This window comes from Hylaeus volcanicus, chromosome 4 (assembly GCF_026283585.1).
Source record: "Hylaeus volcanicus isolate JK05 chromosome 4, UHH_iyHylVolc1.0_haploid, whole genome shotgun sequence".
Lineage (NCBI taxonomy): Eukaryota > Metazoa > Arthropoda > Insecta > Hymenoptera > Colletidae > Hylaeus > Hylaeus volcanicus.
The window spans coordinates 11,809,972-11,835,686 of NC_071979.1; the positions used below are offsets into that span (position 1 = coordinate 11,809,972).

Below are 25,715 nucleotides of genomic sequence, written 5' to 3' on the forward strand. Positions count from 1 at the left end.
CCTATAGTAAGTAGTATGCCCTTCGGTTCTAAATGTTTTCTTTGGATAAAAGAAAATTCATGAGTCTAAACGGAAAAGAAAACATTACTTTTTTTGGAAATTGAAAATAGAGCCAGCACCAACCTAGTGTCCTTAATCCTACGTGATTTGGTAATATCTATGGAATACCTGGGAATACCCTCGTTTGTTTTTTTGCATCACTTCGTGAGTAATGTTTGATTTATATCGTGTGCGACAATTTATTAAAATTCTAATTATTACCATAGGCTTATCCAACTCGAAACTGATGGAGATGCAGTTTTGTGAACTCAACTTCTTTCATAGTAGAAGAAGATCCATGAGAGAGATGGGGAGTGCATGCAATAATACACAATAACAAAAGGAACAGCACCATTTACTTAAAAAAAAAGGTTAATTTTCAAAGAAATTTATTGTTTATATTTTTTCTGATTTATTTTAAATTTTGTCCACTTTGCAAGCGAGCTTCTTGAATACGTCCATGATTATTACTATTATGTTATTTGTCATCAAATTAAATTCATATGTACACTCTCGCTCATAAATATTTTTTTTTATTTGTTTTATTTATTTAGCCTTTGAAACTTTTTACAAAGTTTATATCAGCTATATGATATCATTGTTTTATACACTCGTAATATAACTCATAACTTAACTGTAACTTCATATTAATACCGTACAATAGTAACACTTGTATATACGTACAAACAATCATCCATACATACATACTAGCAATTAGTTATGACATAACACAAGTATCAGTAGTTTTATTTTCTTTTCTTTTTTTTATATATTTTCAAATTACACTTTTTTAGAAAGTTATGAACGAATATACAAGCGAGAATACTTGGTTCAGCAAGTATCATTTTCATTGTCAAAGATAAATGCAATTTGACTTTCTAAAGTGCTCTAACTAGCTTCGTTCTCTGCATGTTGTATTGACAACACTGCCAAGTAATATGATTTACATCTTGGAATGTATTATGGCATTCGCATTTTGAGTTTGTAATAATTCCTAGACGTGAGAGTGATCCCGCTAGATTGTAATGATCAGCTCTGCAACGATTAATAGTCACGATAAGTTCTCGCGAAAGACCTCTATTGGTGTACCATGGCAATGATTTATCCTAATAATACTGTAATAATTCTGCTGTAATAATACTGAAAATAAATTTGTCCTTTTGTAAGACCCCGCTGTTTTATTATTCTTTTGGTTTCTGACATTGATATTTTTCGAAGATCTGCAAATAGATCTGTATATGGAACTTGTGACACTAGTTTCTGTAGCTGTTTTAGGTAAAAAATTGACTTCCTCGTTGCCTTCGATGCCAATGTGCGATGGAATACAAAAAAACTTAATTGTATTGTTCGGGTTCGTCTGTACAAATATATTATATTTTTTCTTAATTTCAAGAATATGGGAGTTTGTTTAAACGTTAATTTTTGTATTTTGAAGACTTTGTAGAGCGCTCGAGGAGTCAGAAAATATATAGATGTCGTGACTTTCATTTTGTATAGCAATGTCTAACGCATCATTTAATGCGATGGATTCCGCGGTAAAGATAGAGGTACTATCACTGATGCTCCTTCTTATTTGAATATTTAGTTTAGGACACCTACATGCTCGCTCATAAATATGTGGATATTTACTACTTTCAATGAATAATTAACACTTTGCACTCGAGGTATTTTTTTCTGATATCTACCAGCTACTCGAGATGCTTTCTTAGCATTCTATTGCCACGAATGTTGAGCTTAGATTGACTTCGAAGATGTCAATCTTTCTCTAATTTGAGATTTGAGAATCAGGTCAGATTTGCCTCACTGAGAATCATTTTATTGACACATCGAGTTCCAAATAAATTAAACCTGAACAAACATTAGAAGTCAAGACAAAAGAAGTTAACTCTAGTGGTGACCGAGAGTCGCCTCTCGAGTGCACAGGGTTAATATAAACCGTAAATTATTACTGTACAACTTTTGTTGCTAAATTCTATATTGGATGTGTATTTAACAACATTTAATAATATCAAATGTTTTGAGTGCCATATTCAATTTTATAGTGGAACTATGGATTTAGATAGATAGAAAAGTTTAGATAGAATGTTCAATATATGAAACACATTTATGGCGAAATATTACAAAATAAATGAGATAATATCACTTCGGATACAATGAAGAAATTAATAGTATCCAAGCTCGGTAAAAGAAATTTTAACGTTATCTAGTTATCTCTATAATCTTTATCATTACTAGACTGCGGAAGTTTATGCAAATGCATATTTTTATAGGAAATAGTTAAAAGAATGAGACCTAGACAGAAATTTGTTTTGAAATTAGAGTACTATAAAAATACATTTTTTATTTTGCATATTTATGTTTAAAAAGATATGCAATAATATATTGCATATGTTATTTATCGTGCTTATGTGAAATATCCATCTCGACAAATTAGTTTCGTCTATCACATTCGTATCATAATTGTGTAATATTTACACAAATACAGGACATATGAAATCATATTTCTGTAACTTTGCGTTGCTAATCGACCGTTAGGTGTGACAGTTTGTATTTCGAATTCGAATACTTCAGTTTAATTATCGCAGTTAATGTGATCTCTGTGAAAAAATGAATATATTAGGTTGTCCCAAAAGTTTCTTTCGTTTTATTAATAAGTAACACATAGACAATATTTTATGTCTAATGTTACATTACTGAATTGTGTACGATTCATTTTGCTCCATTACTGTTACAACATCAACATCTAAGAAATTAGATTGTCTATTTATATAAACACTACCGCACAAAATAATTGAGTGCAAATTACGAAAGAAACTTTTGGGACAACCCAATATTTAAGTGTCTCTTAACTCTCTAAAAATGCCAAAAGTTAGAAAAAGTAGAGAAGCATTAATGCTAAAAGTTGGATCAGAGACGATTCCAATTTTATTATTAATGACAACGGCAATAATGATAACGATGAGCAGAGGCATTTATTGCAAAATTTCCAATAAAAATGTGAAGTCCGAAAGGAAATCGCATTTAGACCAACACATAAATACAGTCACTAACACCATGAATTTTGGAAAAAATGCTCGTAATTTATTGTCACACGAATTATGATATACCAGAATAATTGTAAAAAGTGTTTTATATATGTGTACATAGCGAATATTCTGTAACATAGTAATATATTATTTATTATACTACATTTTGTCCAAATCATTCGTGCATATTTTGCATATGCATGTTACATATTTATCGTGCATAAACTTCCGCAGTCTAATCATTACTAATGTGATATTAGAAAAAACCATTAATAAAATATATTCGCTAATACAACATAAACATATCGAAAGATGAATGATATAATTGATATTATTATATATTTATTTCTATTAAGGGGTTAGTTGCAGTCAGGAAAATGGAAACGGTCAGTTTCTTGTGTGTTTTTTTTTAAGATATTAAATAATAATTTTTATTAATGAAATGTAAATATATTAGAAAGTATGTCTTAAAGAACTATAAAAGAATTTTTGTTTTAAAAAAAGGGTAATTCATTTCGTCATAACAGGCGGTGGCGTGGGTGGCCACTTGGTTTGCGGTGAGCAAGATTTCTTCAAACTGGTGCACCTGAAAACAAAACTAAAAGTAGATTTAGAAAATATATTAGACTAACGGGTCCCTGATCAAAGGATTTTTTATTTTCTTGTATATTTTTTTTTTACCCTGTATCGAATTGCTTAATTTTAGTGAAAAAATTGAAAATCAACTTCAAATGTATGCCATCTTGTTTTAAATTAATTTTTTCCAAAATCCTTTGTTCAGGGACCCGCAAGACTAATCTATTTTCCAAATCTACCTCTGTTTTTGTTTTCAAGTAAACCGGTGTAGAGAAATCTTGCTCACCGCAAACCTATGTTTTTAAATCATCGTCTACGTCATCGGCTGTTATGACGATATAAATTAAACGTTTCTTAAAACAAAAAATGTTTTTTAGTTCATTAAAACGTGCTTTATAATATACTTAATTGTTACTTATGCAAATTATTATTTAATAACTAAAAAAAAAAACACACACAAAGAAATGTCGTTTTTCCTCTTCCTGACTGCGACTAACCCCTTAAAGAAGTGTCCACATACTTCTGAGCGGTAGTGCATATCGCATAAGTGTTTTTTACTGAAAAGCCGTAGCGGCGAGCATTATTCTTAACGTACAACATCTTTATTGCGCTGGTAGAATCTTAGTTAGCTTTAATAAAGGAACATTGAATGCGGTTGATAGAAATCTTTTAGTAACGCACGTATACGTAACGCAATTGTAACGCGTTCACGCCGACGCAGCCAATCGTTGGACCACAGCGGGGATTCCCACAGGGTGGCGTGGACTATCGCCAAGTCACGACGTTTCCTCACTTGTATAATGTTTTAAACCAAGCCGTTGCACAATATCGCATTTATACGGTTTATCTCATCGCGTACGGAATTTAGCGATACAAAAGCTGAATCTCTTCTCAATTTCTCTTTGTCCAACGTATAATGGAGAACTTGATCGAGGCGGAGTTATTAAAGCATTGCGAAATGGCGCAGCTACTGGCAATGTTAATTACCAAATGCTTGGCGCTTTCGACATTACACAATTTAATTTTACGCTGTTGAAGATAGAAATTCTTTATTTTAGATTGGAGTAGATTGTAGCTTTGTTTTCTGTTTTTGTTGGTGATGCTGTTATGCCAGTGCGACTGACAATAGTGATGTACGTTTCCGTTTTGTGTTTGAGCTAATCAGCTTCACGTGATTCTAAATTATGAGACAAGAAAAGACGTATTAAACTACTAGATGCTGTTTCATCGTTCATTAGAATATGTAATAATAAACGTAATTAGACAAATTATATTATCTATGTATTATACTTCAGTTTATTTATATTGTAGATTCTATTTTATATGTTATGATAGGATTATAACACAACGTAAGTTGGAATAAGTATATTTAATAAGAAAGAATATTGTTAAGGTAGATGTAAATGAAGCCACACAGAAGACGATTGTAAAAGATTTAATGAGATAACGAAAACTTTTGGAAAAGAAACGGTTACAAGAAAACAGTCTGATCTTCGAGAGATATCGAAACAGTTGAATATCCATCCAAGATGGCAGTACATGAAACAAGAGAAACATTGCATCAACAAATATAAATACATAAATATATATTATACATGATTGAGCACATGTTAGTCGTAACAGCTCGTGATGCGGACTAATCTAAAACACGTCGCGAGGACGCGCGTAGAGTAAAGAACAAAAGATAATAGCCAACGACGCGCATCGCGGCGGTCAATTCAAACTGAACACATATGGATCATAGATCGTTTTCTCACATATTAACCCTTTGCGCTCGAGTGGCGCCTCTAGAGCGACATATGTAATTTAAAAGTGATTATTTTGAACGTAAAATTTCAATTTGACTTATATCAGAATACAGTTAATTATTAATTGAAATAATAATACATTGAGTCATGAATGTTCGTAGATGTTTCTTTTCGAAGTAGAGTTTTTGGTTTTACAGAAATTTATTATAAAAATCGACCGGATTTGATTTTATAGAAAATTGCCACGAGCGCAAAGAGTTAAAAACAAAATAATTTGTTGTTATTTTACCTGTGAGTTCTTAAGCAACGTAAAAGATAGGTATAACCATTTAACCAAATGCATCTTCCTGGATCGTCCATACATGATTACCACCGTGCCTTTTTTCCTCAACTTACTCGGTGTCCATAATTTGTCTCATGCAAATGGGTAACCGAGGGATCATAATTAATACCTTCAATACCGTTTACGAAAGAGAAAGTGCACCTGAGCGATAATTCATCGAACACTGAATGGTATCATCATCATATAGGGTGCTTCATATTGAACGTCACCACCGCCGAGAAAGTGATTCTCCAATACATAAAAAAAAACAAATTAATAGAAAACGTTGAATACAATTTGTTTGTATGGGGGTTCTGTGACCTAAAAAATCGACTTCGAATGCACATGTTACGTGTTTACTTGGATGATAAATATTCATACACTGTGAGTTTACGAAGTATAGTTACAAGAAATCAAATTTTTTTTAAGTATTAATTATTTTATCTGCACCTTATGTATAGTATATACAGTCGGTGTAGAAAGTATTCGTACACCGATCAATTTCCAAGAACACTATGTAAAATTGTAATTTATTAACTTATTTTTTATAAACAATGGCATTCTACATATTCTCGGAAATCTCTAGAATAGATACAGTACAAAAAAAATTCATTATTTATATAAGTTGCGAAATTAACAAGAAAAAAACAATTAATCGATATAAATATTGAAACAATAAGTATTCGTACAACTGTTTAATTGTTAAAACTTCATTAAAAAATAAGAGATTTACATGAATTTATAAGTATATCCCTTTGACTGCGAACGGCGTATACGTACGCCCTCGAGAAATCGGCGCAGAGAAATGTTTGTGTTCGTCAAATAAATTTAAAAAAAATATCAGCCTATAGGGGATGATGAGACGAAACATTTTTATTTGTACAGTTTATTCACAGGAGACTTAGTTTCGAAAATAAAAATTGAAAAGTTAGAAGTTCGTTGCAAAAATTGAATTTCAAGAAGAAGGTCTTCCAAGTTTTCAATTTTTATCTCTGAAACTAAACGTTGTATGAATAAACTGTAAATATAAAACAATTCAGTCTTATCATTCCCTATAAGCTGATATTTTTTTTAAATTTACACCTCTACGCGTCTTAGAATATCTAGCAAAAATCGTCCCGCGGTCAAAGGGATATAATACTTCCTTCGTGGGATTTCCTTTTGATTTTATAATTATTGCAACTCTTCTAACCGTTAAATTAACTGAATTATAAGTTATTCGAAGTGGGATCTTTTTCCATTCCTCTATTAGAGCCTTTTTTAAAAGTACTTTACTGGAAATTTGATGTTTTCTCATTCGTACGGAGCAATAAACTAATGTGTTTACGTTACAAACTCTACTGTAAATGGTTCGTCATAAGAATCGTACAAATACTTATTGCTTCTATACTTTTACCCACTTTTCGCATTTTTTTGTTAATTTTACAAATTATATTAACTAGTAAATGTTGTTCGGACCATATCTATCTTAGAGACTTCGGAGAATATGTAAAATATCATTGATTATGAAAAAAGGAAGTTAAGAAGAGTTAGTTTTTGTTAATTTCACAAATAATATTAACTAGTAAATGTTGTTTGGACTATGTCTATCTTAGAGACTTCGGAGAATATGTAAAGTATCATTGATTATAAAAAAAGAAGTTAAGAAACTACAATTTCACAGAAAATTTTGTTGGAAAATTGATCGGTGTACGAATACATTCTACACCCACTGTATGAGTTATAAATTTTGAAGGGAACCAACTGAAACGATCGTTGAAATAAATTCGATACGCACATAAAATGATGCAACCTGTTGTACGCAAGTCGCAGGTGGAAAATAAATGCAATAAAATAATCAAGGATAAGGTAACGATCTCGTTGCTCGTAAGCAGGGTAACCGAACCTCTGGCAGAAGGAGAGGTAGCCAAGAATGGCGCGACAAGGACGAGACGACCGAAATTTGTTCCGATTTTTCAAAGGAGGCCGAGGAATGACCTTTCGAGAGGTGCGTTGTTCGAGCTTCTCTTTTCACTGATATTCTTAATCCCGCGGGCCGCGGCGTTGCAGGAAGTCGAAAAGGGGATTCACGTCGTGGCCATGTGAAAGTTGCCTCTTGGCAGACGTTCTCCGCTCCTCCCCCACCTCTTCATTTTTCCAGGGTTTCTCAGGTAAGATTTCTTACGAGAGCATCTTCTCAGCTGCGTAAGAACGTGAAAGAGAGCTCGCTTTCGTTTCCTCCTTCCTTTCTCGACGCTAACTCATTCCGCTTTCCCCTCGATTCATCCTCACTGAACGAATCATTCTTCTTCCTTCTTATTCTTTTATTGGGCTCCTCCTTACCTTTTTATACCCCATGCAGTTTTTTTTTGCAACATCCTCTTTGCTCGATGGAGCGTTTAATTCTTAACCGTGCTGAAATAATTCTTCTTGCTTAAACTGAAATTTACTTTTTCTTTTTTCGAAGAAAGAAAGTTCTTCCCTTAGAAGGTTAATAATTTAACGTAATAAAATGATGAGTCACTATTTTTAATTAAATTACAGATATATATGATTGAATGTAAAGGCACAAAACTAATTTATACGCGTAATATTTACAGTGGGTGTAGAATATTCTGATGAAGAGCCTCTGTACATGATGCATTGTTTACGCTAATTTGTTATCAATCACAGTTATAGTGGTGTGTCTGAAGCAAGCTTCTCGTATAGCTTTGGTTGAACCTTTGACCCTATGTTGCATACAAACACCCAACACCTATACAAATTAATAATTTATAATAAGAAACAATTTCTTTTAATGTAAAATTATACAGTAGGCGTAGAATGTATTCGTACATCGATCAATTTTCCAAAAAACATTTCTGTGAAATTGTAGTTTCTTAACTTCCTTTTTTCATAATCAATGATATTTTACATATTCTCCGAAGTCTCTAAGATAGATATGGTCCGAACAACATTTACTAGTTAATATAATTTGTAAAATTAACAAAAAAATGCGAAAAGTGGGTAAAAGTATAGAAGCAATAAGTATTTGTACGATTCTTATGACGAACCATTTACAGTAGAGTTTGTAACGTAAACACATTAGTTTATTGCTCCGTACGAATGAGAAAACATCAAATTTCCAGTAAAGTACTTTTAAAAAAGGCTCTAATAGAGGAATGGAAAAAGATCCCACTTCGAATAACTTATAATTCAGTTAATTTAACGGTTAGAAGAGTTGCAATAATTATAAAATCAAAAGGAAATCCCACGAAGGAAGTATTATATCCCTTTGACCGCGGGACGATTTTTGCTAGATATTCTAAGACGCGTAGAGGTGTAAATTTAAAAAAAATATCAGCTTATAGGGAATGATAAGACTGAATTGTTTTATATTTACAGTTTATTCATACAACGTTTAGTTTCAGAGATAAAAATTGAAAACTTGGAAGACCTTCTTCTTGAAATTCAATTTTTGCAACGAACTTCTAACTTTTCAATTTTTATTTTCGAAACTAAGTCTCCTGTGAATAAACTGTACAAATAAAAATGTTTCGTCTCATCATCCCCTATAGGCTGATATTTTTTTTAAATTTATTTGACGAACACAAACATTTCTCTGCGCCGATTTCTCGAGGGCGTACGTATACGCCGTTCGCAGTCAAAGGGATATACTTATAAATTCATGTAAATCTCTTATTTTTTAATGAAGTTTTAACAATTAAACAGTTGTACGAATACTTATTGTTTCAATATTTATATCGATTAATTGTTTTTTTCTTGTTAATTTCGCAACTTATATAAATAATGAATTTTTTTTGTACTGTATCTATTCTAGAGATTTCCGAGAATATGTAGAATGCCATTGTTTATAAAAAATAAGTTAATAAATTACAATTTTACATAGTGTTCTTGGAAATTGATCGGTGTACGAATACTTTCTACACCCACTGTACATTACGATGAAGTTAATCATAGTAATGTATTCATACATTTGCAGTGATATATTTTTATTTTTCATTATTTGGAAAAATACCGTTGTAAGTAATTACTACACTGCCGATCTTTATGCAAAATAAAATCTTCGCGAACGTACCTACGAAAATTGAACCTAAATGGGAATTTATTTTATTCTGAAAATATTATAACATGAACCTTACTTTCAATCTTTTTTATATTCTTGCAAATTATTTGCATTTTGTAGGTTCTTGCACATTCAAATTTCGTATAAATGCATAAACATCCGCAGTCTAGTAATTACAGTACTTTCTTTGGATTAAAATTCATACACGTCATTTGATATTAATCACAACGGTGGCATGACTAGAAAATATGGAAATTGTGCCACTAATTATAATATTAAAGAATCATTTCGTTTGCTATATGCTGCACTCCGAATAATTAATGATGTTTAAAACACAATGGACAATAATTACTGAACCTATTTTCTAAATAGATTTAATGACTAATGGATTTAATTGGGAGCTATCTTCATTTTATATCGGAGTTTCTCTTGTGGCAGCGCAAACTTTATCGAATGGTTATTAAAAAGTAACGGTTAATAAAATTCAAGTGCTAACTAATATTGAAAATGTATAACAAAGGTACTAACACAAATTATTATTATACATAATAATAATAATAATAATAATAATAATAATAATAATAATAATAATAAAATTATTGTTATGTACAATAATAATAATAATATTAAGATATTAATACAATCCAATTAAAAATTGATTTAAGAAAATATTATATCTATGTTTTAGATATTTAAAAGATCATTTGGGGATTTTTTCGTGCCATTTAATAATAACCTATGTAATTCTTCCCTATTAAGTATTATTCAAAAGTTCCTTATTACTTGACTTTCAGATGAAATTTATTACTAGACTGTGGATCCTTATGCATTTATAAGAAATTCGAATGTGCAAGAAACTACAAAATGCGAACAACATGGAAGAACATAAAAAGATTGAAAGTAAAGTTCATATTAGAATATTTGCAGAATAAAATAAATTCCTATTTAGGGTATTTATTTCTTAAACAAAGATTTTATTTTGCATAAATATCCGCAGTCTATTTATTACAAACAAAGAATTCAGTAAAATTTGCTACATTTTATTATTATACTTTTACTCACGTTTTATTCTAATCTAAAGTTGAACTTTCTCACTCAAAGCTAATTATGAAAACGAACTGTACGTAAAATTAAATTAACTAATAACGAATTAAGCGATCGGAATTCGATTCGTTGGAACGATATTAAATTTGATCACGCGATTACACGTCGTTCCTTAGTTGTAAATGCTGTGCAAGAAAAAGGAAAGTAGAGAAACGCAATTGGTATTTTGCTATTATGCTGCTTATCGGCTCGTCCAGGAACGATTATTGGCCTTTTGACCTTAGCTTTCACTCGATTAGGTCCTTTTCTTCCTTGTTTCACTACTCGCACATACAAGTCGCATCCAACTATGCCGCTCTCTCATGTTTAATCATTCTTATCGACTTTGTCGCTGGCATTAATCTTATTACTATAGTTGCACAACGAATTGAGATTATGCAACGCGTTATCAAAGATACTATTAAACTGGGTAACAAGCTTCTCGAGAAAAAAGTAAATGTGCATTTTAAATTATTACACGATAGATTGCACTTTTGAAAACAAATTGTTAGAGAAATGAAGTAAATTTAAAGTTTCGCGCCACTAATCTCTAAAGGGCGTTTATGGAAAAGGAGCCAGATGCATTTTTATTTTTTTAGTACGAAAATTTCCGACACGGATTCAGCATGATTACGCAGTGGAAGCGTATTCATCTTAGTTTTATATTATATTTCTAAGAAAGTTCTTTGTTCCTTTTGCGATATCATTTATTTTCACTTATGTTATCGATATATTATATACAGGGTGTCCCAAAAATGTTGTAACACCTCGAAAGGGGTGGTTCGGGTGGTGATTTGAAACAACTTTTTCCAACAATAAGCAAAATTTGTGGACTACCAAACTTCGCATATACAGATAAGTTGTAGTGTCCATCAGGTTGAGACTTATACAGGGTGTCCCAAAAATGTTGTAACAGCTTGAAAAGGGTGGTTTGGGAGGTGATTTGAAACAACTTTTTCCTTAGCGAAAATGTTGTACGAAGCTTCGTTAAGGAGATATTAACAGAAAACCTCGACCAATCAGAGCGCGAGTATGCCGGTGGAGCGCTAGCAGTAGGCGTGGCTACGCGCTAGGCGACCGCCCTTCGCCGGTATACTCGCGCTCTGATTGTTCCGGCATTTTTTCCTAATATCTCCTCAACGAAGCCTCGGACAACATTTTCGCTACGGAAAAAGTTGTTTCAAATCACCTCCCGAATCACCCCTTTCAAGGTGTTACAACATTTTTGGGACACCCTGTATATTGTACGATTTAATAAATAAACATTAATAATATATTTCTAATAATAACCTATGTCATTCTTCCCTATTAGGTATCTTGCCTGTGGTTAGCAATATTGACATAAGTTACTGTTTAGTATGCCGTGCATGCTGAAGAATGAATTTGTTTTTGAAGCGTGACAAACACAATATACAGTTTATCCGGATAATGGAACCTGAATAAAGGTAATAAGAACGAGCAAATTTAACTGATTTTTTTGTTTATCATAAGTTTTATCTGAAAGTTAAGCATTAGGGGTAGGGATGAATTCTGTGTTTTTGCATTTCATAATAATGAAACACTGAGGGTGCATCCAAAACGGCCACCGCTCACTGAGCCGCTGTGTGAACGTGTGAGCGAGGTTACAAATTTGTCGCTCCCAACATAGCGACCATGCTCTGGTATGAACTATACTAATAGGTTGGTCGATATATCGACCAGTAATTAGAATTACTGGGTAATTATAGAGAACAGGTACATCCTCCTCCGATTTCGATGATTTACGTTGTAGAAATCAACATTCTGAATTACTTTTTTCTGATATTTGTCAAATATCATTGCTACTACTACAATGAATATTGCGTATAACTACGTGTCTGTGACATTCCAGGCATTCACGCGCTTGTTCGATTCTCGCGCGTTTTAATTGTTTTCTCCCCACTCCTCGGCAGAGATGGGCAAACCCCTAGACTTCGAATAAATCTGAAGTTTGCCGATGTGTTTGTCTCGTTTCCTTCTTTGGAAAATGTTCAAAAGAGGAAACGAGACAAACATATCGGCTAACTTCAGATTTATTCGAAGTCTAGGGGTTTGCCCATCTCTGCTCCTCGGGGAGTCGTAAAAGTCGATCCCCACAAAAAGGTTTCGGTGGTGTCATTTTATAGAAATACTAGGAACTATTTTCGCTTCAAATTTAGGCATTTTCCCACAGATAACCCAATTGATACTGAAACTTTGGATATTATACTCAAAGTACGAAAATCATAATCCAGATGTTTCTGCAAATTCATATTTTCGCAGATTCAGAAAAAGGATTAAAACTTAAATATGACTTATCATCTAAACGCTGTAACACGCATATTACACTGTCCAACAAATTTAAACTTTTTTTAAATTCCGCAATATCCACTAGGTGATTCTTATAGAGTTCCTCGTCCTAAATAAGAATCTGAAAGTGAAATTGCTCCATCACCCTTAGTTTTCAAGAAATTCGCGATTTTGTAAATACGGTCGATTTTGAGAGAAAACGTAATACTACTTGAAAACTACGAACGCTATGAAAGTTCTATTTAGTCTTAAAAGATAGAGGAGTGTTTTCTGAATACGAAGACATGTTCCTTTAGAATTATCTGCTCCTTTGAATGCCTGTAAATGAACACCGAATTTCAAAAAGTTGGCGACGCGACTACTTTTCACGAAATACTTTTGTATTTTTATGAAAAGTTATTCGTCTAGGTCGAATTTACTATGCATTATAGGATTCTACAAACATTTCTGAAGAGAAAACCACCCGCGGTAAATGTTGGAACGTTTTCTAGTTCGTACAGATCCAGAAAATATTAATTTAGAACGCACGAATTCTGTTTGCCGGCGCGCAGGTTTCGATCGTTTTATATCGGTGAATCAGGGCTGTCGTCATGCGTTCTGCACAATCGTCGCCACGTGCTTGAATAATAACCATCAAATTCTCGTAACTTCGTTAAAATTCGCCCCACATTGACGAATAGAAAACCATTTTAAAGCTTAATGTTTCTACTTGACGTAACTTTAATCTTTTATTATTTAAGTTAGTGTTTGGGAGTAAACTCTGCTCTAAAGAGAGATTTTTTATAGGTAGCAGTTTTCATTAAAAATTAACAACAAAATATACAATTATAGATTGAATTAATTGTTAAATAATTCAATTTAGATTTAAATAAAGTTTGCTCAATACCAGATTAGCAAAAGACGAATAATTGAAGATACAAAAACGGGAAATTAATGATAAAAATTTAAACAGTGGACAATTGTCTCCGTTTTGTTGAGTTCCAGTATAAATGAAATATTAAAAATGAAGAATTACTTATCTGGAACATGTAAATGTAATACAAAAAGCGCATGCGATAGCGATAGCGCGTGGCACCGATTAGGCGAATCCCGTAGCGACGGCCCTGACTGACCGAAACATAGCGAGCAATGGCTGTGCAGCGGCAAAACACCGTTCATGCGTTACGAGTTGACATTTTGTCAAACCGTATGGATTAGAAACCGTTCCAACATTTACCGCGGGAGGTTTTCTCTTCAGAAATGTTTGCAGAATCCTATAATGCATAATAAATTCGACCTAGACGAATAACTTTTCATAAAAATGCAAAAGTATTTCGTGAAAAATTCACGCATCATCACCTTTTTGAAATTCGGTGTTCATTTACAGGCATTCAAAGGAGCAGATAATTCTAAAGGAACATGTCTTCGTATTCAGAAAACACTCCTCTATCTTTTAAGACTAAATAGAACTTTCTAGCGTTCGTAGTTTTCAAGTAGTATTACGTTTTCTCTCAAAATCGATCGTATTTACAAAATCGCGAATTTCTTGAAAACTAAGGGTGATGGAGCAATTTCACTTTCAGATTCGTACTTAGGACGAGGAACCCTATAAGAATCACCTAGTGGATATCACGAAAAAAAAATCGTGTTGGACAGTGTTATTGTTGATATGTTATATATCTTTGGATTTATGAAACTATAAAGGAAAATTCAAAAGCACATAAAATGGAAAAATATTAATGGTGCAGATGTATATTCGATACATTGATCGATAAAATCTGGGCAATGAAATTTCACCACATATTACTGATTGTATATTAATGTAAAAATATTTAACATTTAATAATTATTTTACAAATATATTTAGATAAATTTTGTGCATACAATCCAGAATTATATTGTTCAGCCCAAAATATAAAATTCCAATACAATTCAATTCTCTACAATAAAACTGGTTGCAATATTAAGATGCCACAAAAGTTCTGTTTGCTAAATAACGAATAGAAACTTTAAGTTTATGAATATGTTTTTTTTTTTTTATTTAGAATGAAATTATATCTTTACCAAATTAGTTTCTCCTTACTTTATAGACAATGTTTATAACAAGGGCTCTCTAGTAACAATAAGGTTCTTATTTCGTCTTGAATAAAAAATTATGAAACAAAACTCCTGCAGCATTCAATATTTTACAATTTATAAAATACTATAGTGAAACAATAAATTTTTTTAATTACAATTGTTGATATTTTATAAAACTATCAAACGTTACTTGATACACAAAATAAATCTTTTTAAAAAAATAAACAATTCCTTCTTATAACGTTTCCTAAAATAGAAATCCACTGACATTCCCAAAGTTTGTTATTTAGTGATAAAATATTTCACTAGGAAGTAGTCTGGAAATACAATTTAAAATTATTATACAGGGTGTAAGCAAAATATTTGCTACAGCATTTAAACATAATCTTATACATCTTGCTTTGTAAAGATGTGTTAAGAAAATTTGTTTCGATATTTATGATAACCTTGTAATATAAACTTAAATTTTCGTATTTCTTTGTATATCACATGATAAAGTATATTTGAAGCCTTTAACAAATACATTTTTTCCATCTTGATCAGTTAATATCATTTACTGTACAATATTTATATAAAAAATTATTTGATTTAGTTATCAAATTTTTAAGCAAATGTACAGATACGACTCGTTCGTTGATATATTTGATTATTAATGCTGGGTATAGCAGAAGATAAACCTAAATGGGTTAACAAGAATTAACTGTCCAAAATGTTATTCTTCTATGAACATACACAATTTGATATATGCAACGTGCAATCTCAGCAATCTGTGCAGATCATACTATGATAGGTTATAATAGAAACATTATTTCAAAGGGCTGTAATTACACATTGCAAATATTTATACACTATTATATTTGTAAAACAGTACAAAAAAATTCAGGCTAAACCATGCAAGTAGTTTTTCGTCTCTATATCGTATTTTATTTTCTATCACAAAAGAGATATGGCCAATCCCAGTCATGAGAATCACTTTGTGTATTTGTACGCATGTATTGTATATTTGTTAAGAGTCTTACAAGTCCCTAGTTAAGAAATCTAAACACATTCGGTGCCTTTAATATGCCATTGCTACAAATATAATGTTTAATCAAATGATTAAATAACATATTAATAGAAACAAGCATATTATAGCAAGAACAATGAACATGATAATAAATTAACAGTTTCTAGTTAGTCAAATAGTTTCATCACAAGTAGCAAAGTCTAACAGTTTCTTCGATATTGTGCAAAAATATTTGTAATTCGTTTATCTATGATTCAGGTGCGTTAAAGACCATTTTGGATAATGTTGAAGGCAGCACCGAGGGCCCAACTCAGCTCATGATCGTTAATCTTTTTATATAGCTGTTAAACAAAATGAAAAAAGTTCAATTAATAATCCACCCTGAAAAAGTGACGTATTATCTTTAAAGAATTTAATAATAGTAAATATTAACAAAAATATCACCATATTGCATTGCAATAAAACGTAATAGTAAGAATGTTACTACTATTGCTGCTATTGTAAGTCCTTTTCACATAGCAATTGACATTATCAACTATCTTGGACTATTAAATAAATTTGCAGCTATTCTTAACAAACATATGGTATGTATTCTTACATATAGTTTTGTGGTAGGTTTAAGACCAAATCCATCGCGCAGGAGGACAAAAATGAATGTCAAATCGAGGCAAGTAAAGGGCTGTTCAGTATTTGGATAATCACAGACCTCTATTGCATGCTTCAGAAATTGACCTACTTGGATGACTCCACCCTTAAAGGGGTCGACAAGACCAACCTGGAATATTCATAACTTGATATTAATATATTATATATTCCTATAAATTATTTATCTTACTTTTAATTAATATAGTGAAAGTATGGCTCCTTATACATATCCGTAGTGGTTTGCTTAACTTATGAATATTTCAAATATGAGATAAAACAAATTAAAAAGAAGAAAAAGTAATATTATTTTATATGATTAATATTAATAATTTACCTCTGTGGCACGATCGAAGTAGTACGAAAATGCGTAGATTTCATGGTCCTTCAAACCAATCGGTTTATTTTTTATTCCACCAACATATTTCTCAATGATTTTTAAACATTCTGCAAAGTTAACAATTGGCCTGTCTGCTTCACCACCAGCAAAATTTTGAGTTTTTACTAGTTTATGCGTTTCATTGACAGGTCCTTTGACGAGATAAGTATGACCTCCATAACTCCACTTGGTAGAAGTTACTATGGGGTTTATACAGTCAGATCGCACTTCTATGACTCCTTTTGAATTCACATTGTCTAGCTTCATTCCATAGGTTAGAATTTCTTTTCTGGCTGCCATAAGACCCATACCTAAATAGCTATGAGTGTAAACACTCATGTTGTGATTGAATATATTAACTGAATATATATGTCCATCAAGCTCCTTTTCCTAAATAAATATTAAAAATATTCCGATTAATTGTTAGAATATCTATTGTTACACACCAAGTTTTAAATACGATTCTTGTATCCATTGTAGTATCTATATAATATTAAATAAATATTTGTACTTGTGCAGGATTAGGAGAGAAGGTAACTTGGGTTGAACCTCCTCCAAGATCTAATGCCGCGACTGTGTTACTGGTACCATGCATATTAAATCGGTCTAATAAGAAATTTACAGTGAACCAAGAGAAAATACCCTCATCGGTACCTTCCATTATCGCAATCGAATTCTTAGACACCTACAATGAATAGAGGACAATAAATTCTGTATTTAAAATTGCGTGAGTACAGTATTTACATACTTGAAAGTTAGAATCTTCAAACAATTTTCTGCACTCCTGAAGTATATCCTGAGCCTCGTGTCCAGGAAGAAGTCTTAAACCAGCAGTGGCTCTCATGCTAAGAGGAGTGTGTTGCCATTCTGAACGCGGGATAACGCTTTTAACCTTGTCAAGTAATACTGTCAGAGACTTAGCAGCTTCTTTGGGTTTATCTGCGTAAGCACTGAGGCCTGGTTTTGTTTCCGTATATAGTTCAGCATCCAGCACCAAATTACCACCAATGATGGACTCATGAAAACTGAAGGCTAAAGCGCGACTGCCGGTTGATCCCGCATCGACCACTACGACATAAAATGGCTTTTGCAGATTGAATGAAAAAGCCAGTGTATCGATTGCTTTGCTACCGAAACGTACTGGCTGCAGATCATACCTAAAAAAAAAAAAATGGTCATTGAAATTATTATGAAATGGTTTTTTCTTGTTTGAATCATCTGCCTCCATGCATAGTATTTATTCCAGTTAACTCCAAATAATTTCACATATAAATTAATATATAATAAAACTATTATATTTTAACATTGCATGTACTTCCTCTAAATCACAAAAGGTTAATTTAGAAAGTACATATATCTTTTTACTTTTTCTTTAAAGTAAGAAATAGATGAATAATGTATTAGTCAACAATTACATAAGAAGTGAAACATGTAAATGACAATCATACGCTATGAATATGTGTCCTATGACCAGGATTCCCAACAGGGCCACAAACATGAAGTATCTTCTGCCTGGATGAGCCTTCTTCGAACGTGGTTTCTGTTCTGCTTCTTGAATATCTTCATTTTGTGATCGTATCTAAAAATATAATCATTTATTTATGTTTTAAAAATATGCACATTCTACCTATTACAGATATAATATTCACTTGATTCACAGAATTTCTGTACAGAATAAGATGAAACATTCACTCCAAAATTAATTATGATTTCACAAAATTTAATTTTGCATCAATTTTGATAAAATGAAATCATAGGTTAACTTATTTTCTTCATACATATTACAACATTCAAATGTTTAAGTTATTTATTTCAGTTCGATGCGTTACTATATCTAATATAATTAACAGGAGGAAACAAAATTAATTAACATAAATAAATAATTCAATGGTAAATATAAGGATAAATGGATAAATAACCTCAAATATATTAGACTTCTAAGTGGTGACGTTATTACTGTGAAATTCAGTATATAAAATAAAGTGTGCTTTAAACTTACTTGAATATATTGCATCTAAATTATAAAAACAAATGGTTGATATATGCGATGAAGAGAGGTTTCGTTTTAAACAAACTAAAGCATCACGAACTTGAGAGAACCACGGAACTACAGGTGAATATATATAAGTATATACTATATTATATTTATATATTTAGGTATTAAAATAACATAAAATTACTATTATTATTATTATTGATATCTGAAATCAGACTTTATAATTAACATAATGTATAACTTCAGTATTGAAAACTAATTTTTGTCCGCGGCTTCACTCACATCGACGTTGGTTTAAACAAATACTTTCAAATAAAACATACTCGACGTCACAGTAAAATTAGTAAATAAATTTTGTATTAATATAATGGTAATTAACGGACCTTAATATTTAAAAATAAAGCTTTTTAGCAAAGTTTGACATAAAGTATCCTATTTCCTAAGTTGGAAAGATATTCAAACGAATACAAAATTTGATCAGAATATATTTGCGCTATTTTTAAGTTATAGCGAGAGAAAAATTCAAACCAAGGGACATGCGAATGGACAAAAACACTGAAAATACATTTTTAAGTCGGGTAGCATTATACAAACTCAAAAATATCGAAAAGTTGAAGAAAAAAACAAAGTTACAGAAGTATATATTCATATAGGTTTATTTATATATAAAAACATTGAATACACAAGTATGTTTATATTACTATTTCAAGAGTAGAATATTGAACATTTTATTATCGAAGCAACGAATAAAAAGCATTCAAATTATTATACTTTTTTATAGTGCAAGGAGTTTGAAAACTAGCGCAAAAGGCAATCTGAAATGAAATTGTATCGTGAACGTAACATAATGCCAACATAAGAAACAAATTTCCTAAGTTATTCCGACATATATAGGGTGTCCCAAAAATGTTGTAACACCTTGAAAGGGATGGTCCGGGAGGTGATTTGAAACAATCTTTTTCTTGGTGAAAATATTGTCCGAGGTTTAGTTGAGGAAATATTAACGGAAAACACTGACCAATCGCTCATACGCTAGCGCGGGCGCTCCATCGGCATACTCGCGCTCTGATTGGTCGATTGCTTTGCGCTCAACCGGCATACTCGCGCTCTGATTGGTCAGTGTTTTCCATTAATATCTCATTAAAAAAGCCTCGAACAACATTTTCACTACGGAAAAAGTTTTCAAATTACCTCCCGAACCACCCCTTTCAAGGACCTCCAATATTTTTGGGACATCCTGTATTCTCATTACAGTTTGAAATAAAATATCCGTGTGAAATGTATAATTTACAATAGAAATTAACGAACTCTTTACATTTAAAAGTTTAAATAAAACTATGATCTTCTTATTACAACATTCGTAAATTTGTAATTTAAATATTTATGGACTAATGCTAGTTCACCTAGAAACTTACGTAATTAAACTATTGGTCGTTAACAAACCGACTTCGTTGGAATTACAAAACACCGACTAATTAATTACTTATTAAAAACTAAATATTTTATAAATTAATGAATACCTATAACTATAGGTAAAATATTCTTATTTCCTAAAGAATTTGTGTCGATACACAATGAATTACAACAAAAATATGAATTATATTTTTCTGAATATAGGTTATATTAACTAATCATCTTTTCACTTAAACAATATTATAATGAATGTCCTATGGAAACTATTACAGTAAATTATATAAATTTTACTATGAAACGAAGTATTGAAAACAAACCTTTCTATGTTTAATCTCCATATTCAAATTTCACTAACGTAAAAATTAAAGAAAAGAGAAAAAAAACGAAAAGAAAGAAATTAAAATGACACTTCGTGCATGTCTGACCGTCAGCAATACTACTGTCGACGCCAGCTGAGACCTAGAATTAAGATTATCGAATTGTCTATCAACAAAATGGCGGCGATAACGATTCAAGGTTTCATTTACGGTTCGCTTCAAAGAATGGTTAGACTATCATGAAGGTGAACAAAGCATCACTTATTATCTATAGTTGCTTTAGTAACTGATAAAATTATCTTTCTAATTCATTGATTCTATTGCAAGAATTTGACACAATGGATGTCATTCATCAAATGTAAAAAAATGTTTTAACAATGCTACTTGTATATGTATTTTGAATTTGTACTGTTTAATAATTAATATAATTATGTTAATTAACACATTGAAACATGTCTTTACAACAATTTTATCTCTTTAATCAAAATGATTAAATCTTGAAATTAAAAGTTATTAACTGATAACAAGTGGAAGTGTGTGTTGAGTTGAAGATATTAATCAACTTAAACTGTAACATCCTTAGTTTTTGAAAAACATTTTTCAAGTATTTAAACTTGAGAAATATTGTTTTGGAATGAAACCTGAGTTGTAACATATAAAATAACTTGTAATAATAGAAATGATTCATCTTAACGATATTTATACGTATCTTCTAGCTGCACATTTTCAATGTTGAACTTGTGCAAGTTATTTTATTTGTGCAATATTGCAAGTTGCTTAATTATACCTTTAAGCGGTATACAAATCTAATCTTAATGTTAGCAAAAACATTTATTGACAAAGACATTCTTTATACAAGCTCTTATTATGTATTTACTTACTTTATTAACACTGTAACATAAACATGAATGAACAAAAAGTTCAGAACGTAGAAGAAACTATTATGCAGCGATCAACAGATTATTGTATATGTCTGAAAACTTATTAAATAAGGTGTTAGACTGGTCAAAAAAGACAAATACATAATGCACTGTTTAATTCATGTTTTTGATGTTTACACTTAAGAGTAATACTAATATTCTTGTAAACCTTGTTTGGCTTAAAACCAGACCTTTGACCTGTAAACATTGTTCAACTTGATGACAAAATCACAATTGTACATTAGTTAAAAGTTCTATGTACAAACAAGTTTGGTGTACTAAAGTCCCACAAACACATTAAAAAATATTATGAATTGCTTTTTCACAAATTTTAATAGCTTACAGCAGTGACTTTAGTATAGTTGTTTGATAGAAGCAATCTTTCACCAATGAGAATGAGAACAATGAGAAATGTTTACAAATGAAAGAACATATTACATCATTGGACACTTTGCCTCTGTTGTGTGCGTGTGTGTTTATGTGTGCAATGTGAATGTTACATATATTAACATTATCTTAATAAAGTTATTGTAATAGTTTATGGACTGTAAAGAGAATTAAATATGTTTGTTACATGAACTTCCAAAGGTTAATATATTATACATGTTTGAATTTGTCTTTCTATCAGTTACAATATTACAAAAACGAAAATATCCCATCCCATTTAAAAAAAACATTAATGATCTTGTAATATTTGCTCTACGAAACATAAAAGATTGTATTAGAATAATTTTTTTTTTTCATATTGTTTGAAGCAACAGAATCATTATATTAGAGTGGTCATCTTAACTGAGACACCCTGTACACTAAATTCAGTATCTGATAAATCTTGCTTATCATTGTTCTTCTAATAGATTACAAATGTATTCGACGATTATACAATGCAGAAATGAATTCATTGCCTTCACACTTAATTGTTTATAATTCTGGTTTAAACAGAAATATGTTTTTACCCATAATTCTGTTACATTAAAGTACCCAACCTTCGTGACAATAACTCGTACAAATTCTTTCGACCTTCAACTATATACTTATGTATGCTTTCTTGGAATGTATGATAATGGGAAGATTAAAATTGACATAGTTTTTTTTTTAAATGAATGGCAAATTTACCTAATATAAGTTTGTATAATTTAAATAAAGAAACGTATTATATTAGTTATACCATTATAAAGTATCGATACGATCGATTTAAAAAATAATTAGAAAGTTTGGGTTTTATTTTTAAACAAGAAAGAATCTAAGAATTACTCATTTCATCTTCAAAATTGTCGACTAATCAATATTGATTCAACAAATTTTTATTGCACAATACAACACGTGGTCAGATATATTCGGATACTGCTGCATCATACTTAATGAGAAATACTGTTTTACGTAAGTTTGATTGCAATACATTTCCGAAACTCATCGTGAATTCGGATACAGTAATCTATAATTATTTTACATACTACATTGTTGTAATAACAATATAACTTTCGTTCACATCATTTTCAATAACATTCAATAAAACATCGTAATTTGTATAATTCGTTTTTATCTGCAATTAATTCATTTAACATTGTATTAGTTATACGTTATTTGTTTATACTATTTATTTCTTAACAAGAAAAGTAATTAACAAGAATGCATGAAGAATAAAAACTAATAACAAAAATATTAAACAGATAAAATAGAAACAGAATTAATTAGTTTCAATAACAAGTTTATTACATATATCAAATAAATCATTAATTATGAAATCATGCTTATGTTTACTTTAGGGATTGCAGTGAAATTAGAACAGCTGTAAAAGAAGTGATGTTTTATTTTATGTAAACAAAAAAAAGCAAAAACAAAACCAATAGATACTAAAAGTATCACAATAAATTATTGATAATAAATACTTGTTAAGAGCACGCAAGATAAAATGGCTTATAAAGAAACCATACAACATCAGCCAAGTCTTCTAAGAGAGGCTGTAATTCAGATTGGTGCAGGAGGTTTTGCAGGTTTTGTAGAAGCCTGCATGATGCATCCAATGGACCTTATTAAAACACGTTTCCAACTGCAAGTCAAAGTTGCACAGCAAGATGCTCTTTACTATACAGGCATTGTATCACTACCTTGTATAATGTACCTTTATTTTAAATTTGTTCATTGCTGTTTTATTACTTTTTAATATATCTCTATCTCTGGATTTCATTAATGAAGTAATGTTTTTGATAATATTCGTAATATCACAGGAATTCATGACTGTATAAAAAAAATGTATATACATGAAGGGCTAGCAGCATTTTGGAAAGGTATATTACCACCAATTATCATGGAAACTCCCAAAAGAGCTGTAAAAGTATGTAACATGTAACGTGTATTGAAAGTTTGAAATAAAAATTAAAAGTTACAATAAAATTAAATGTTTGTGGAAGTTAAATAGAAGTAAAAGTATGTAAAGTTTAAATGATGTTTTGCTTTTTATAGAGAAAAAAATAAGATACTTTCTCTTTTTTAGTTCTTCTCCTTTGAGCAGTATAAGAAGTTGTTTAGCAATAATACATCAAAAACAATGGTATGAATAATACTATAAATTTTTCTAATCACTTATAAATCTGTTTTCACTGTGTTGAGGTGCTACTAATAACTTACTTGCCTCTTGCAGACATATTATTATGCTGGCTTCTTAACTGGAGTAACAGAGGGTATTTTAGTAAATCCATTTGAAGTTGTTAAAGTGCAATTGCAATCTAACCGTAAACATATCAGTCACAGCCCATCTACTTTTGCTGTGACTCAACGTATTCTTACCGAGCATGGTTTTGGATTAAATGGTTTGAATAAAGGTCTATCTGCCACAATAATGAGAAATTCTATTTTTAATACATTTTATTTTGGAATCTATAATTCTGTAGTTCCTCAGTTACTTAAACAGAAGGATCAAGTTCCAGAATTACTTCTTAAGGTATATTTTACTATTATTAAGTACAATATGAGTAGCAATTCATATCAGGACTGATTTTTCTTTCTTTCTAGAATATATTTAATATACTATAGTTAATGAAAGTTACATAAATAAATACATATTCCTTTAGAGAAAAAAAATTAAAATTATTTAATTAATGTATCTATAAAATAATTAATACATTTCAATGAATATGTTAAATATTAAATTTCAATATTGATATTAATTTAATCGGTGCATACTTTTTAGTTTATTGTAGGTTTTATATCAGGGACAGTGGCATCCTGTATGAACATACCCTTTGATGTTGCTAAAAGTCGTATTCAAGGACCTCAAGGTGAAATTCAATATAAAAGTACACTACAAACTATTTACTTAGTCTATCACAGAGAAGGGTATGGAAATAAAATAATTTATAACTTGATTATTTCATTTTCTATATATTCTTATGTTAATTATAATAATCAATGATTACTTTTATTTCAGATTTAGAGCTTTATACAAAGGATTAGTACCAAAAATATTGCGATTAGGACCAGGTGGCGCCATAATGCTCATAGTTTACGAGCAAGTGAAATCATATTTTAGTATGGAAATTGATAATTGATTGGAGTTCTAGACTGCAATAAAGACTGACTACGTGCATTTATTTAACGACATTGTTATAAATTATTCAGAAAAATTTAGAAGGTCTAATTACGACATCAGTTATTGTTATACAAAGCTTTTGAAGTTGGTAGATTTAACATAGAAGCATAGAAGGAGGAAAAAAGAAAAGGAGGTAACTCTATCCTTCTTCGACCAACTGCAGAGCTGCGTTAAATCTACTGATTTCAAACTTTAATCAAGGGCTTTCTGTATCAATAAATGATCTTGTATTATATTAAATTATATTATATT

At 30.8% G+C, this 25,715-nt stretch overlaps 2 protein-coding genes across 7 annotated transcripts; one reads left to right on the top strand and one right to left on the bottom strand.

Annotated features, from left to right (window-relative positions):
- Positions 1 to 14,926: 14,926 nt before the first annotated feature.
- LOC128874926 (nucleoside diphosphate phosphatase ENTPD5) lies at positions 14,927 to 21,117 on the bottom strand. 3 transcript variants are annotated; one of them, XM_054120102.1, is made up of 7 exons: positions 20,958 to 21,117; positions 18,680 to 18,810; positions 17,980 to 18,388; positions 17,743 to 17,916; positions 17,190 to 17,621; positions 16,809 to 16,985; positions 14,927 to 16,551 (listed from the first exon to the last, which is right to left on the bottom strand). In XM_054120102.1, exons 1-7 carry the CDS (start codon positions 20,976 to 20,978, stop codon positions 16,474 to 16,476), a joined length of 1,422 nt encoding a protein of 473 aa, XP_053976077.1. In that variant the 5' UTR covers positions 20,979 to 21,117; the 3' UTR covers positions 14,927 to 16,473. The 3 variants fall into 3 exon arrangements, with proteins under 3 accessions (XP_053976077.1, XP_053976078.1, XP_053976080.1); XM_054120103.1 differs by lacking the exon at positions 20,958 to 21,117 and adding an exon at positions 19,231 to 19,381; XM_054120105.1 differs by lacking the exon at positions 20,958 to 21,117 and having other exon boundaries at positions 17,980 to 18,299; positions 18,373 to 18,388; positions 18,680 to 18,801.
- Positions 21,064 to 25,600, top strand: LOC128874927 (mitochondrial 2-oxodicarboxylate carrier). 4 transcript variants are annotated; one of them, XM_054120107.1, is made up of 7 exons: positions 21,064 to 21,202; positions 23,641 to 23,967; positions 24,103 to 24,209; positions 24,369 to 24,425; positions 24,516 to 24,815; positions 25,065 to 25,210; positions 25,302 to 25,600. In XM_054120107.1, the coding sequence occupies exons 2-7, from the start codon at positions 23,787 to 23,789 to the stop codon at positions 25,420 to 25,422; spliced, it is 912 nt and encodes a 303-aa protein (XP_053976082.1). In that variant the 5' UTR covers positions 21,064 to 21,202; positions 23,641 to 23,786; the 3' UTR covers positions 25,423 to 25,600. The 4 variants fall into 4 exon arrangements, with proteins under 4 accessions (XP_053976082.1, XP_053976081.1, XP_053976084.1 ...); XM_054120106.1 differs by lacking the exon at positions 21,064 to 21,202 and adding an exon at positions 23,116 to 23,254; XM_054120109.1 differs by lacking the exon at positions 21,064 to 21,202 and adding an exon at positions 23,116 to 23,254 and having other exon boundaries at positions 24,516 to 24,696; positions 25,075 to 25,210.
- The last annotated feature ends 115 nt before the right edge of the window (positions 25,601 to 25,715 follow it).